At 41.7% G+C, this 15,829-nt stretch overlaps 1 protein-coding gene across 1 annotated transcript in view; it reads left to right on the top strand.

Annotated features, from left to right (window-relative positions):
• LOC128064585 (aldehyde oxidase 4-like) overlaps positions 1-15,829 on the top strand; it is a 68,304-nt gene that overhangs the window by 16,755 nt on the left and 35,720 nt on the right. The window contains exons 7-14 of the mRNA XM_052657403.1: positions 2,862-2,942; positions 3,746-3,826; positions 5,563-5,707; positions 5,956-6,048; positions 9,535-9,686; positions 10,122-10,215; positions 11,343-11,452; positions 13,741-13,925. Coding sequence (XP_052513363.1) covers positions 2,862-2,942; positions 3,746-3,826; positions 5,563-5,707; positions 5,956-6,048; positions 9,535-9,686; positions 10,122-10,215; positions 11,343-11,452; positions 13,741-13,925 — 941 coding nt within the window. The remainder of the gene's footprint in view (positions 1-2,861; positions 2,943-3,745; positions 3,827-5,562; positions 5,708-5,955; positions 6,049-9,534; positions 9,687-10,121; positions 10,216-11,342; positions 11,453-13,740; positions 13,926-15,829) is intronic.

The raw sequence follows: 15,829 nt of genomic DNA on the forward strand, positions 1-15,829 counted from the left end.
GTGGAAAAGCATCTGCCTACCAATGCAGGAGATTTAGGAGCCTTGGGCTCCATCCCTAGGTTGGGAAGACCCCCTGGAGTAGAAAAATGGCTACTAACTGCAGTGCCCTTGCCAGGAAAATCCCATGGACAGAGGAGCCTGGTGTGCTATAGCCCACTGAGTCACGAAGAGTCGGACACGACTGAGCACAGCACAGCACAGCAGCATAGCCTCTCTGCCTTGTAAATAAACTTTAGAGGAATACGGATTAAACAGAATCAATGAGTGGGGAGGGAAGACACAGAGGAGACGTATTGGAGAAGGAGAGTTATGAGCCAGGTCTTAAAGGAAGTGATATTAATGGATGGGTAAAGAGAGGCCGTTAGAAAATTTCCAGTAAGAAAATGTATGGAAGTAGAAAAAAGAAAGGATGTCCAAAGTTCAACTAAGAAATTGATGTGGCTGAAGCACTAAGGAATTTAGGCTCAAAGCTGATACCTACTATATAGTTATTGTTTATTCTCAAGCTAGAAGTCACACAAGAACAATATTTCAAAATTCTTGGCACCTGTCTATAAGAAGAACAAGCCTGGAAAGAGAGGATGGGGATGAGGGCGTGGACTAGTGCACTATCCCATGCATGAGGGAATGAGGACCTAAACCAGTGTGGTAGATATGGGCCCAAAATGGTAACTTTCAGGAAGAGGATTGCCAAAATCATAACCTCTAGGTGATAAAGGAGGCAGTGAGAAAGAAATCCAAATCAGCTTCCAAACTGAGAGATCAAGGAATCAAATAGGTTGAAGGAAGTTGCAAAAGAATGATTTAGTATATGGCCTGGAGGGGGGTGATGTCTTGAAATAGATTTAGTTTTCATAAAGTGAAATATCAAGACTAGACCTCATCATGACAAGTATTCAGTTGTGTTTTTCATCACCCATTTTTATGGTAAAAATTATTTTTATATAATTTTGATTGACCAAAACCAACTCAAAGGGTGAAAGCTCATTCCAAATACTAAAACGTCTGAAAGAAATCTTTGTTTAGACCAGAAACGAAGAATTTCAAAAAGATTTCCAAACTACAGGCTAGTTTATTTTAAATCCTGAGTAAGAGTCGGACATGACTTAGTGACTTCACTTTCACTTTTCACTTTCATGCGTTGGAGAAGGAAATGGCAACCCACTCCAGTGTTCTTGCCTGGAGAATCCCAGGGACGGGGGAGCCTGATGGGCTGCCGTCTATGGGGTCGCACAGAGTTGGACATGACTGAAGCGACTTAGCAGCAGCAGTAGCAGTAGCAAGATATGTTTTCTGTTGTGCTATATGTGTGGCCATTTTGACTCATAAGAACAGCAATTTCGTATGATTCAATCTACTACTTTTTTCCTGGAGGCAAAATACATACAAAGGTGGACATATTTTGTCACACTCACTCAGGGTCCCCACATTCAGCCACTAGTTGGTCCCTTTATCATGCATGATGTTGTCACAAAGTCCAAATCCCTTCTTAACTCTGGACAGTTACCTTATGAGTGAAAATACCCACCACCATTCCTGCAGTGCTTCCTATGTGTCAGATACTGTGCACACCTGTCACATATTTAAATCGGACAAACCTTTTGGGACGGGTTTTATTTTCCTAATGTAACAAACTCAATCCAGCTAGTATGTGTGAAAGCAGGTACTAGAACCCAGGTCTCTTTGATTCCACGTATAAAGCCAAACCATAGGTCTCCAGACCACCACAGACCCTTAGGCTGTGTCTGCACGTGAAAACGGCAAACAGGAATGATGATTTGTCTGAGAGTTGCAGGAACTGACCAGAGAATTCAGGCCAAAAACACTACTTTGGGTCTACATGAAATGTCCTGAAAATTAAGGCAAAATGTTTGGGGACTTGAGTTCTCCAAATAATTTGGAATAGTTCCAAAAACATTCAAAGGTTTTTCAGGTTTTTCAGTCTATTTATATCTGTATACAGGACATCTTAAAAGCAGTTTGTCCTCCCAGGACTTAAAAAATACACATGCATCATCTCCTCCCAGAACTTCATTAAAAATTACACATGCATCACTCTTCTGATGAAAAGCCAGCTGTTTGTCTAATTACCACCTTGTGACTATACTCTTTTGACCTCACTTCCAATAGGAAGCCTTAGCTGACTGACTCACCTTCCTCTAACCGCCTTCATCTTCCCCTGAAACTCAAGCAGAACCATTTATAAAACCCTAGCAGCAACCCACTCCAGTGTTCTTGCCTGGAGAATCCCAGGGACGGGGGAGCCTGGTGGGCTGCCGTCTATGTGGTCGCACAGAGTCAGACACAATTAAAGCGAGTTAGCAGCAGTAGCAGCAGGAACGTGGTTGCACAGTCCCTGCATTTTCTCTGATCCTTCAGTGATGGAATAGCTTATATTCTGTCCCACCCCATTACAGAGTCCATGAGCTTCCCTGGTAGCTAAGCTGGTAAAGAATCTGCCTACAATGTAGGAGGCCCCAGTTCAATTCCTAGGTTGGGAAGATCCCCTGGAGAAGGGATAGGCTACCTACTCCAGTATTCTTGGGCTTCCCTGGTGGCTCAGCTGGTAAAGAATCTGCCTGCAATGTGGAAGACCTGGGTTCAATCCCTGGGTTGAGAAGATCCGCTGAAGAAGGGAAGAGCTACCCACTCCCATATTCTGGCCTGGAGAATTCCGTGGACTATAGCCCATAGGTTCACAAAGAGTCAGATGCGACTGAGTGACTTTTGCTTCACTGAGGGCCAGGATGGGCTCTGTTACTTCTTTCATAGCTCCTCTGGGGCCTGGGCACTGCCGGGTGCTCAGGTTGGTGTTTAAAAATCAACCAACGGATTTGTTATAAACTGTATTACTTCCTAAGGAATCAACTGTTTGTCGAATGAAAGGATCAGGAAAATGCTGCATGGATAAAGAGAAGTCTTTCACAAGTAGACAGGAAAAAGTAAGTATCTATTATTCTCCTTAAGTTGGAATTGACTGAAAAATGCCCACATCAATCCAAATTTATTATTCTATTCTTTTCAGTGAATAAAATGTAAAGTTAGTGAATTCAAGGCATAAACAGCCTTTAAAAGCCCCCCCAGATTAGCAAGCCCATGACTTTCATGAGGGGCTTCCCAGGTGGCACAGTGGTAAAAGAATCCACCTGCAATTCAGGAGATGTAAGAGACGTGGGTTCAGTCCCTGGGTCAGGAAGATCCCCTGGAGGAGGAAATGGCAACTGACTCCAGTATTCTTGCCTAGAAAATTCCATGGACAGAGGAACCTGGTGGGCTACAGTCTATGGGGTCACACAGAGTCGGACAGCACACATGCATAGACTTTCATGAGGCTAGTCACTACAGAAGACTATTTCCCTTCAGAAGCACTACAAACTTCTGTGCCTCAGTCTAGGCTTACCCCCTCTGTCACCCCCCAACAAGCACTACAAGGGATGAAAGCAGGGACACATCTTCATGCCTATGGCAAGTAAACACCTGCCAGTGATACCTGAGACCCAGACAGAAGCTTCAAATCCCGTTCCTGACACCAAAAGAGGAAGCAGGGCCCAGCAGATCTGCCGGGGAAACCATCAGTGTCCTCTGAGGGTGGAAAGAATTCTGCTAGGGCTGCCCTGTGGCTCTGGCGCTTCTATTTTATATACAGAATGTCAGATGCAGGCTCTGACTCTGAAGTTTCACACTGAGAGACTCCTATACATCTCTCAGCATCTCTGAAGTTCCATCTGTGTTGTGTTTTGTTGAGATGTGTACCAAACTGTACGACGAAGATGAATTCCAGCCCTTCGATCCAACCCAGGAACCTATATTCCCTCCTGAACTGATAGTAAGATACTTTACTTTTTGTTGTCTTATAACATGATGTGGTTTAAGCATTTTGAATTCCAGCCCTTCGATCCAACCCAGGAACCTATATTCCCTCCTGAACTGATAGTAAGATACTTTACTTTTTGTTGTCTTATAACATGATGTGGTTTAAGCATTTTGCCTTACACTATGGGACTACTGAGTTTTAGATCCTAAAAGTTGGGAGTGTGTCCAACACGATAACCCATTTTTAGAAACATGTTCAGCTCCACTGTGAATAGTATAAAACAGACAGCTTAGGAAAGTGGTGCTGCCAGGACCACAGGGGTGCTTGGGTCTACCCCTCCATTGAAGATCCTGAGCTCAGAGAGTGTAGGTGACTTAACCAAGGTCACAGAGCTACACAGTGAGATGCGTCAAAGGCATTTTATAAAACTAGTAAAGTAAAAATCAGATGATACTTATTATAATGGAGTTTCATTATTGCTACTCTTAACCTCTGTGTTCTCAACTCAGTGGGGAGAAAGAGAGAATAACGCAAATAGTGTCGTATGCCCATCATTCTATTCCATGGCTCTGTCCTGGAGAGAGCATGAACTGAGGACCATGATTCTACTGGCTTCTCAGAAGGCTTCAGTCCCTGTGTTTCCAACCAGGGTTCATGGCCTCCTTAATCAGTAGAAATCTATCAGAGGCCAGACAAGAAATTCAGGTAAACATTTACTAGGGCGCCTGCTGCAGCATGGGGGAGTCAAAACACACAACAGGTCTGCTCTCTGCTTGCTTGCTTCCTGATTTAGGGGGTGAGCTTGTTCCTTATATGGGGTGAAGGTAGGGGTGTGTCCAGGGGTCAACCCGAAGGGATGGCTTAAATGGTTTGCCCACCCCTTAGGTGATGTCGTGTGCAGGGGGCTGTGTGCAGTACCCTGCTTTTTCTCTGGGCTCTTCAAAAGCGGCAGCTGGGTTTTTTGGTCTCTTTGTATCATTTGTTCAGAATTTGCCTCAGTTGCGCATGCAGGTAGTTGCTTTTGCCCCATACAGTTTCCTTGTGTTTCGTTACTCAAGGAGAGATCCAGGTGCAAGCATTACAGCACTCCAGCAAAAGGTCCCAGGTCCCCGCCTGCCTCACATACACACCCCTCAGAGCATGAGAACCTGGACACACCTCGTATTTAAGGATTATTTGTAGATGTAGATATGTAGATAAAGATAGACATTTTAAATATATTAGTATATTTGATATGTATTTTAATATTATATATATGTACAAAGTTGTAAAAGTATCCACTTATACTCTACCAGATGAATGATTTAAGGGATTTTTTTCCCAAGGATAATATTGCTAATAAGCAATTTCTGTCCTACTGAAGAATCTCATCTCCAAAGAATCTAATCTCCAAAGGTGGGGCCCCTGTGAGTCACCATTACGGCAGAATTAGAGCAAGAAGCCTAGCCCTTTAATTCCAGGCTAAGATACCTTCAAGCTGCCCTGCTCCCTCCTCTCTGTGTAGTCACTTCACAAATGTAGAGTCTGCTCTGCTCTATATGCAGCTGTTGATGCACAGACACCCACTATCCACTATGAGAGTTATTCAGTGGTGCTAATACAGATCTTCTCAATCTAGATAGCCTCAAACAAGGCCACCTTCTCCTGATACCTAGAAGTTAGGTTGTCTCAAAAAGCTAAAATGATCAGCAGGCTACTTAGACACCCAGGGCATTACTTGGAAGTCTATTGGCTTTGCTTCCCTATAGAGAATGGCAGAAGACCCGAACAAAAGAAGGCTGACGTTCCGAGGGAAGAGGACCACCTGGATCACTCCTGTAAACTTGAATGACCTTCTGGAGCTGAAAACCAGGTTCCCTGAAGCCCCCATCATCATGGGGAACACTGCAGTGGGTAGGTGGTCTAGGGACATGTTTTTCTTAGTCTAGATTGGGGGTAACTCAAACACGTGTCTCTTTTACAACTCTGCATAAATGCAGTTCACTTTTATTAGTGAGTGCCTATGATCCTTTAGAATGTTGTGTTGTTTTCTTTTGCAAATGAGTTGCTGTGTAATTTTCACTGTGAATTATCAGCAAGCCACATATATTAGTATCCACTGTCTTTCTTTTCTAATTGCTTTACATGTTTTTCTCCTTAAGGACCCAGCATTAAATTCAGAGATGAATTCCATCCAGTTTTTATATCTCCACTTGGGCTTCAAGAACTATATTTCGTGAATAGCACAGATGATGGTACGTACCTTTTTTTTTTCACATAAGATGTAACCATTGGCTGCTAGTGGGCTGTTAACCAATTACAAAAACTGGACTAATTTGAGATCTTCATAGAATAGCTGACCTCATTTACTCTTTCAGAAATATTTATTGAGCATCTATGTGAGTCTCCTATGAGCTTTATCAAGCTGCCCACCCGGCTGTGTCACCATGGACTACATTGTCATGGAAGCCATGATGGCAAGAGGATGGCACACAGCTCAGCCAAGTAGAGAGAGAGTGACTGAATAAGAAGACTTAAGACATTATTTGGCCAGTAGGAAAGGTTCTTGCCTGATATTACTCTCTGATTCACAAATTTGCTTGAGGCATATCCTATATATGTGCACACTCATCCAAAAGAGAAAAGATCTGGGCCATAAGATTTGAAAATTTAACTGTAAACAACAACCTTAATTATTTTTACAGTCTTCACAATTTACTAAGGGTTCTCACATCTCTTATTTGTTTTGATCCTCATTACAACCCTGGGAGGTAGACACAGCAGGTAGTCTTGAAATCCCCATTCTCCTAAAGAACATACAGGATCAAAAGGCTTAAGTAACTGCTGAACATCACACACCTAACACATGGTCAAGTCAGGACTAGATCCTAAGTCTTCTTACTCCAAATCAAGTATTCCTTCTTCATCATGCACCAAATAAGGCTATCTGAGACACATGTACCGCTGTTTACTACCCAAACTCATCATGTGAATGGATATAAACCATCAGTTCAGTTCAGTCACTGAGTCGTGTCCGACTCTTTGCAACCCCATGAACCGCTGCATGCCAGGCCTCCCTGTCCATCACCAGCTCCCAGAGACTATCTAAACCCATGTCCATTGAGTCGGTGATGCCATCCAACCATCTCACCTTCTGTCGTTCCTTTCTTCTTCTGCCCTCAATCTTTCCCAGCATCAGGGTATTTTCAAGTGAGTCAGCTCTTCACATCGGGTGGCCAAAGTATTGGAGTTTCAGCTTCAACATCAGTCCTTCCAATGAATACCCAGGACTGATCTCCTTTAGGATGGACTGGTTGGATCTCCTTGCAGTCCGAGGGACTCTCAAGAGTCTTCTCCAACACCACAATTCAAAAGCATCAATTCATCAATTCTTCAGCATTTAGCTTCCTTTATAGTCCAACTCTCACATCCATATATGACTACTGGAAAAACCATAGCCTTGACTAGATGGACCTTTGTTGACAAAGTAATGTCTCTGCTTTTTAATATGCTGTCTAGGTTGGTCATAACTTTCCTTTCAAGGAGTAAGTGTCTTTTAATTTCACGGCTGCAGTCACCATCTGCAGTGATTTTCGAGCCCAGAAAAATAAATTCAGCCACTGTTCCCACTGTTTCCCCATCTATTTCCCATGAAGTGATGGGACCGGATGCCATGATCTTAGTTTTCTGAATGTTGAGCTTTAAGCCAACTTTTTCACTCTCCACTTTCACTTTCATCAAGAGGCTCTTTAGTTCTTCTTCACTTTCTGCCATAAGGGTGGTGTCATCTGCCTATCTGAGGTTATTGATACTTTTCCTGACAATCTTGATTCCAGCTTGTGCTTCCTCTTTCAGAATTGTCCACAGTTTCTTGTGATCCACACAGTCAAAGGCTTTGGCATAGTCAATAAAGCAGAAATAGATGTTTTTCTGGAACTCTCTTCCTTTTTCCATGATCCAGCAGATGTTGGCAATTTGATATCTGGTTCCTCTGCCTTTTCTAAAACCAGCTTGAACATCTGGAAGTTCACAGTTTGCATATTGCTGAAGCCTGGCTTTGAGAATTTTGACATTACTTTACTAGTGTGTGCAATGAGTGCAATTGTGTGGTAGTTTGAGCATTTTTTGGCATTGGCTTTCTTTGGGATTGGAATGAAAACTAACTTTTTCCAGTCCTGTGGCCACTGCTGAGTTTTCCAAATTTGCTGGCATATTGAGTGAAACACTTTAACAGAATCATCTTTTAGGATTTGAAATACCTCAACTGGAATTCCATCACCTCCACTAGCTTTGTTCATAGTGATGCTTCCTAAGGCCCACTTGACTTCACATTCCAGGATGTCTGGCTCTAGGTGAGTGTGAGTGATCACACCATCATGATTATCTGGGTCGCGAAGATCTTTTTTGTACAGTTCTTTTGTGTATTCTTGCCACCTCTTCTTAATATCTTCTGCTTCTGTTAGGTCCATACCATTTCTGTCTTTTACTGAGACCGTCTTTGCATGAAATGTTCTCTTGGTATCGCTCATTTTCTTGAAGACATCCCTAGTCTCTCCCATTCTATTGTTTTCCTCTGTTTCTTTGCATTGATCACTGAGGAAGGCCTTCTTATCTCTCCTTGCTATTCTTTGGAACTCTGCATTCAAATGGGTGTATCTTTCCTTTTCTTTTTTGCTTTTCGCCTCTCTTCTTTTCACAGCTATTTGTAAGGCCTCCTCAGACAGCCATTTTGCTTTTTTGCATTTCTTTTTCTTGGGGATGGTCTTGATAAAAATCATGCATCTGAGTAAATCTCAGATATATAAACAGAAATCAAATGGAGAATTATCTGCTTTCCCCTCTGATCTTCCCATCTTAGTCTGCTCATTCTTTTCTTATTTTTTTGCTTGTTGGAAAGTCCATATTAATGGACCCACAGAAGGAGATGGAGCAAGGAAAGGTCAGGCTGTATGGGGAAGGGCTAGAAGGAAGTGATGTGGTTAGGGTGGGGTAGAGATGGAGGAACTGGGTGGTAGAACCTGTAAAATTAAGTCAGTATTTCTCAACCTTTTCATTATTTCTCACTCTAAGGAGTGATGGACTTTTTTTCTCTCATCATCCTCCATAAAATTTTAACATCACAGATAGACCATATATCTGTATGGGTATCAGGGCTTTATAAATAAAAAGAATAAGATTTTTTTCACTGCCTTGGTGGCAGTATTGCCCCCATTGAGAATGCATGAACTAGAGGACGTCACTACTCAAAATACTCCCTGTAAGCTCACAGGCAAATAGAACTAAGCCAGGCTTCAGGCAGGTGTCTCTTCTTGTTATGATAAAGGAACAACAGGAAGAGATGGTTTGGAAAAAGGGCAAATGGGCAATGCAGATTTGGAAGTCAACTTCCACTCAAGTGTAATGATCTTCTAAAAATCTTACAGGATCTTGGTTGAAATTTTCACATTTGATCCATCTATTCAGGACAGCACTACCCTGGGAATAAACAAGGTAGTGTATTTCAGATATCTATGGTTGAGGTGTCCTAAAATGTAAGGTGGATATAACTGTGCACATGAATGAGAAAAATCTTTTGTACTTAATATTTAAGAATAAAGCAAATTGCCAAAATATCTTTATCTTTGTTTCTGTCCTTCTAAGTTTATATGAAAAGAGAAGATATATTTGAAAGAGTGTTTCCAAGCAGCCCATGCGTCTTGTTACCTTCCACTTTAAGTTTAAATTCCATGTCTTACTTTCAGGGGTGACGATAGGCGCAGGATACAGCCTGGCCCAGTTGAATGATGCCTTACGTTTTATTGCTTCTGAACAACCGAAGGAGAAGACCAAGACCTGCCATGCTCTCCTGAAGCACCTGAGAACACTTGCTGGAGCCCAGATTAGGAACATGGCGGTACGTGCTCTAGTGTCGTATGAGATAAGACTGTGTCAGAGCAGCTTTAGAGACGGTTTTGGGACAATGAGATTGTATTGACAGCAGCGCAGCACACATCTGAATTTAGAGTGTCCTCAGGCTCCAGTCTCCTCATTTCGCCATGTTATTGGACTCATGCTAGGGTCAGTTCTGAAAGAGGTTTTTTTCCTCATGGCACATGGAAAAGCAATATTTCCTCAAGCTATAAGTTTGAATTGGCATCAGAGGGGTGGGAATCTTGCACACTGTGTTGTCTGACTATATTTAGCCGCACCCCTTCAAGTTTGCCAGATCTTTCTCTGAAACAAAGAAGAGAATTTTTAAAGCTTACACAAGATCCCTGTATACATAATTCCTTATTTTTCAAATGACCGAGTGTAGCTTTAAAAATGCCATCTTTTCTTTTTAATCTAGACTCTAGGCGGGCATGTGGTGAGCAGGCCTAACTATTCTGACCTGAATCCCATTTTAGCAGCAGGAAATGCTACCATCAATCTGATATCTAAAGGTAAGAGACCAAGCTTTAGGCATTTGATTTTATAATTATCACATCAGTTACGTAGCTTCTTTGCAAGCTATGAGCAAGGAACCCAGATATATCTCACTTAGACTCACCAAATATATCTGGTTGTATCTACATTACCTCAAACATAAGGATGAAATGAGATCAATCACCTTGTTTTCCATATGTTCTATATCTTGTAGATCACATAAGTTACTGCACCCGACAGTTTTTCTGAACTAGTTGGCTGTATTTATGCATAGTCCAAATTGTACTATCAAGGCAGATAAAGAAAAATTTAATGAGGAGAATATATGTGATTTTAAAGTTTTATGGCATATTTTATTTCACAGTTTCATAAAGGTGAAATTTTTACTTATAGTACTTTTCATTTTAAACAAAATTAAATTTGTGGGGCATATTACTCATTACTTCTCTCTTTAGTCACAGATAGCTTAAACTTTGCCAAGGGAAAATGATTTAAACTTAAAGAAATAAAAATAAAGACAAACGTGTGTTATTCACAGGTCTATTGATATAAAATAACTTCTCTTCTGTTAAAATCAGATTTTTAAAACTGTGGTGGAGCAAAAGAGAGAGTATGGTAAACTGTTCAAGGGGGAAAAAGTATATATCAGGCATCCCACCCCTGCCATTCATCCCATCTCTATCTCTTTGGACAGGTCGTCTGTCCTTTCTTGACTCAGGGCCTCGTTTTCCCATCTATGAAATACACTGTAACCAGTGTACCCTTTACCCATTTGTGAACCTCCTTTGTACTAGGTCCTACTCTTTGCGACCCCGACTGAGCGACTTCACTTTCACTTTGTACTAGGTAGTTTCCAAATAGCTTTAAAGTCCTCCAAAGCCCAAATGTTGTGAGGGGTGTATAATGGGCAATAAGAACAAGAAAGGACATGTTAGTGTACTGGGTCCAACCCTGCCATTATGCATGAGAAACCAGAAGCCCGAGGTTCCAGGACCTGCCTCAGCCAACCTAGCCTGGGAGCTGGACGAAGAACCCACATCCCTGGTTCCCAGCTGCACTCTCTCTGTCCACCAGGGCATCACTTCTGTCCCTTTGGGCATACTCTCCAATTTGATAACTTCATCCCAATCATTTTCTCTAACAGAAGGAAAACGGCAGATTCCTTTAGATGGCCATTTCCTTGAGAAGTCACCTGAAGCCAACCTCAAGTCAGAAGAGACTGTGTTATCTGTGCATATTCCGCGCTCTACTCAGGTAAGGGCTCCCTGACCCACTGCCCACCCCAGGGAAGCCCAGCTTCGCCCTGAGCAGCGGGCCACATATGGGCTTCCAAGGGAGAGGTGTCCTCTCCTTTCCAACCAGCTGTTGCAGGGCGCCTTTGGGGCTGCTCACAGAAGGGGTGCTTTCCCAGGTGACCATCGGATTTGCTTTCTTATCAGAGCTACAGTATGAACTCAGAGGCCCTGCGTTCTTTGCCTTCTGTCAGTCCTTTCCTTCATAAAAGATAAAGTAAAAAATATATATAACTGTGTCAGTATAAAGATAAATATGATCCAGGCTGCCTTCAGTGTTATATATTCATTATCATTATATTCATTTTTCCTTTTGATTTTAAAAGAAATGAAAACATTTCCATGAGCCTTACCTCTCTGCCTGCAGGGAACATTCGCCCTGTAAAAAGGAGAGCCCTTTGTGTGAAGAGTTGAATTGGGAGTTTCAAACAAAGATGAAACTTAGCCAAGATTGAGTAAAACTATATAGTCTGTTGAATACAGCAAGTTTCTGGCAAACTGAAAGTTCATTACCATAAATGTACTACCAAGTCAACCAGATATTTATTAACCAGATATTTTAAGTACAATTTTCGATTTATTGACTACCTACTACTTTACGTTCCTGGCACAGTGCTAAACTCCAAAGACTACAAGACACAGCGTTCAGTCTTTAAAGGTCTCTACATCTATGAGGAAGATGCTTGAAATAGGAAAAAACTAATGTCAGACAGGAAATGAGCAGACAAAGAATTGAGGTAGTTCTGGTGATGGGGAGAGCCCTGCCCTGGTAGTGTTAACCATGAAGGAAGGCAGTTGAGATCAGCATAGATCAGTGTAGAGAAAGGGGTGGCCTTTCCAGGATTTTCATTCAATTTAAAATATTTTTTTAGTTTTGTACTGGCGTATAACCAATTAACAATGTTATGATAGTTTCAGGTGAACAGTAAAGGGACTTAGCCGTACGTAAACATATATCCATTCTCCCCCAAACTCCCCTCCCATCCAGGCTGCAACATAATCGTTCAATTTTTTTTTTAATTTTCTAAAAGAAATAGTCAAAGAGTTAATAGTCTCACGGGGATGGGGGCTGGGGGGCATGGCAGACTGAAGGCCAGATGGCCGGGCAGGTTGTGTGGAGCAACTTGTGAGATGAGTCTGGAAGGGAGGTTGGGGCTCCATCACCAAGCATATCTATTGCTCTATTAAGGAGTCTGTATGGGTCCTAGCAAACAGCCACCTCGGAAGCCTTTAAAGAAGATCCAATCTTAATGAAAGTAACTTTTTAGAAATACTGATCACTAGAAAGATAGAGGATAAGTTGGTTGGAGGATAGCCTAAAAGCCGAATGGCCAGTTAGGAGGCTAATGCAATAGTTCAGGCAAGGGAAGGTGATGAGGAATGAGAGGCAAGTCCCCACCAGTCAGTGCGGTACAGCAGGAACAACCAGTGTCTCCCAAACACTTCTTTATCACCTTGCTTTCTAGATCAAAAATGTTTGCTCCTTGTCAGGCTCAATGATGGTAGGGTCTAATCTCTCCCCTGCCCCCTACCAAGATGCTGGCCATGCAAAGAGGCTTTCACACTTTGTGGCTCCAATGTTTCAAGCTAGTAATGAAACTCAACCTAGAATGACAGATATAAACTTGGCAAGCACTTTGGAGACCATTTGTCCTGTGGTTTCCAAGGTTTTTTCTACAGTAGAATACTGTATTCAAATGAGATTTACATAGAACACCAAACTAAAACTGCTACAGGTGGAAGTGAGGAAGTTCACTGTGAGAGGCACCCCACCTCCTCATCTTCCGCTCAACCCTCTCAGCAGTCACCAAGGTGCCATCTGATCAAATTAAACCTTACCGTTTTAAAGAAAATTAAAACTGGAACAGTTTAAGTCCCCTGCCCAAGGCCACACATGGATTCACAGTGGAGGGTAGATGAACATAGACCCCAGAGCCGGCATTGCCACTTCCTGTGTGACCTTGTGCAGGCGACTCAGCCTCTCAGTTTCCTCATCAGGAAACTGGACACGAGCGGAGTTGTTATGAGGATTAAATATTAACATATAACATAATACATAATGTAATATATAATGTAATACATAACAATAGATACAAAGCACACAGGCAGTATATACTCCACAGTCAGTTCTATACCCCAAAACCACGCCTGTGTGAGAACTTACATCTTTTTCATTATCAATACCAACGTCATTGTTGCTATACATCAGACAGTGAAGATAAGCACTACACATTGTTTTTCTGTTTCTAGTGGCACTTTGTGTCAGGACTCCGGATAGCCCAGCGTCAGGAGAACGCCTTTGCCATTGTCAATGCTGGGATGAGTGTGAAGTTTGAGGATGGCACAGACACCATCAAGGAACTTCAGATGTTCTACGGAAGTGTTGGCCCCACTGTTGTCTCTGCAAGCAAAACCTGCCAGCAGCTCATTGGGAGGTATGTCATAACACATCTGAAACGTGAAACCCAGACCTTGCCATTTTAAAATTTTAATGAAAATAGCACTTGGAAAATTTTTCTGATTATAATACACATATGTGTATATATATATATATATATATATATATATATATATATATATACACATGCATATAATGTGTTGAAAATTTAATCACTGCAGAAAAGTACAAAGAAAATAAAAATCACCCAAAAACCAACCATCTTCAAGATACAATGATTCTTTTGTAGTTTCTATAATAATAATTCACAAATCAAGATAATCTAAGTAGATAGTATCTCCAAAATTCCACTTCGAATTAACCTGAAAAATAAGTAGATGTTTCTAATACTGTGTCCTAAGACAACTGAAAATGTCCTTAAAGAGATTAAAGAAGATGAAATAGTCCAAAAGGTGAATTGGCCTTCCTCCTGTCATTTGCATTATTTCTAGCATTTGGACAGCAAGTTTTTGAAATTCTTCTAACCAGTTGTTTTACAGTAATTTTCATCCACCCATCATGTTTTTTGTCAACAATTAGAACTTAATGCACAATGGCACCCCACTCCAGTACTCCTGCCTGGGAAATCCCATGGACGGAGGAGCCTGGTAGGCTATAGTCCATGGGGCCACTAAGAGTCGGACACAACTGAGTGACTTCACTTTCACTTTCATGCATTGGAGAAGGAAATGGCAACCCACTCCAGTGTTCTTGCCTGGAGAATCCCAGGGACAGGGGAGCCTGGTGGGCTGCCGTCTATGGGGTTGCACAGAGTCGGACACGACTGACGCAACTTAGCAGCAGCAGCAGAACTTAATGCAAGTTTTTTCTGATACTGAAATAACTAAAATAAGTGTTCTCAAAACACTTATATAGTAAATTTCAGTCATGAAAAATGTTGCAAGTATCATCAATAATTCAGTCATTTACTAGTCTTTAGTCAGGAAGATCCCCTAGAAGAGGAAATGGCAACCCACTCCAGTATTCTTGCCTGGAAAATTCCATGGACAGAGGAGCTTGTGGGCTACAGTCCATGGCGTCACAAACACAATTGAGCAACCGAGCATGCATGCCCCTGTGCCAGTGTGGTGCAGGTGTTGGGGACACGGCCATGAACAAAACAAAGTCCCAGATCATGGGAAGCTTGATTTGAGTGCTTTTTTCATCCAAGCTATTTGAGGTAAATCAACATTCCAGGCCATGACATTAAAAATAATAAAAACAATCTGATTGAAAAATAAGCAGAGGATTTGAATGGACATTTTTCCAAAGAAGACATACAGGTGGCCAACAAGCGTATGAAAAGATACTCAACGTCACTAATCACAATGCAAGTCAAAACCACCGTGAGCTATCATCTCACATGTTAGAATGAGTATTATATGAAAGACAAGAGACAACATGAGTGGAGAAGAGGAAACCCTTATGCACTGTTGGTGGGAATACAAATTGGTGCAGCCACTGTAGAAAACAGTATAGAGGTTCCTCAGAAAGTTAAAAATAGGACTACCATATGATCCTACAAAGAAGATGGAAACATCTACTCAAAAGGCATAGGCAATTCCATGCGGCTTGCAGCATTATTTACAATAGCCGAGATAATGGCAGCAACCTAAGTGGTCAATGATGATCAATGTATAAAGGATCAATGTATATATGAACATTATTCCATTATAATAAAAGAAGGAAACTTGCCATCTGTGGCAACATAGATGGATTTTGAGGGCATTATGCTAAGTATGATGCAGAGAAAAACAAATACTGTACAATCTTATATGTGGAATCTAAAACAAAGCAAAAACTGAGCTTGTAGATACAGAGAACAGTTTGGTGGCTGCATAGATGTGGTGGGGTGGAGGATGGAGTGCAAAATGATGGAAGGGGTTAAAAAAGTACACACTT

Source organism: Budorcas taxicolor, chromosome 2, assembly GCF_023091745.1.
Source record: "Budorcas taxicolor isolate Tak-1 chromosome 2, Takin1.1, whole genome shotgun sequence".
Classification (NCBI taxonomy): Eukaryota; Metazoa; Chordata; class Mammalia; order Artiodactyla; family Bovidae; genus Budorcas; species Budorcas taxicolor.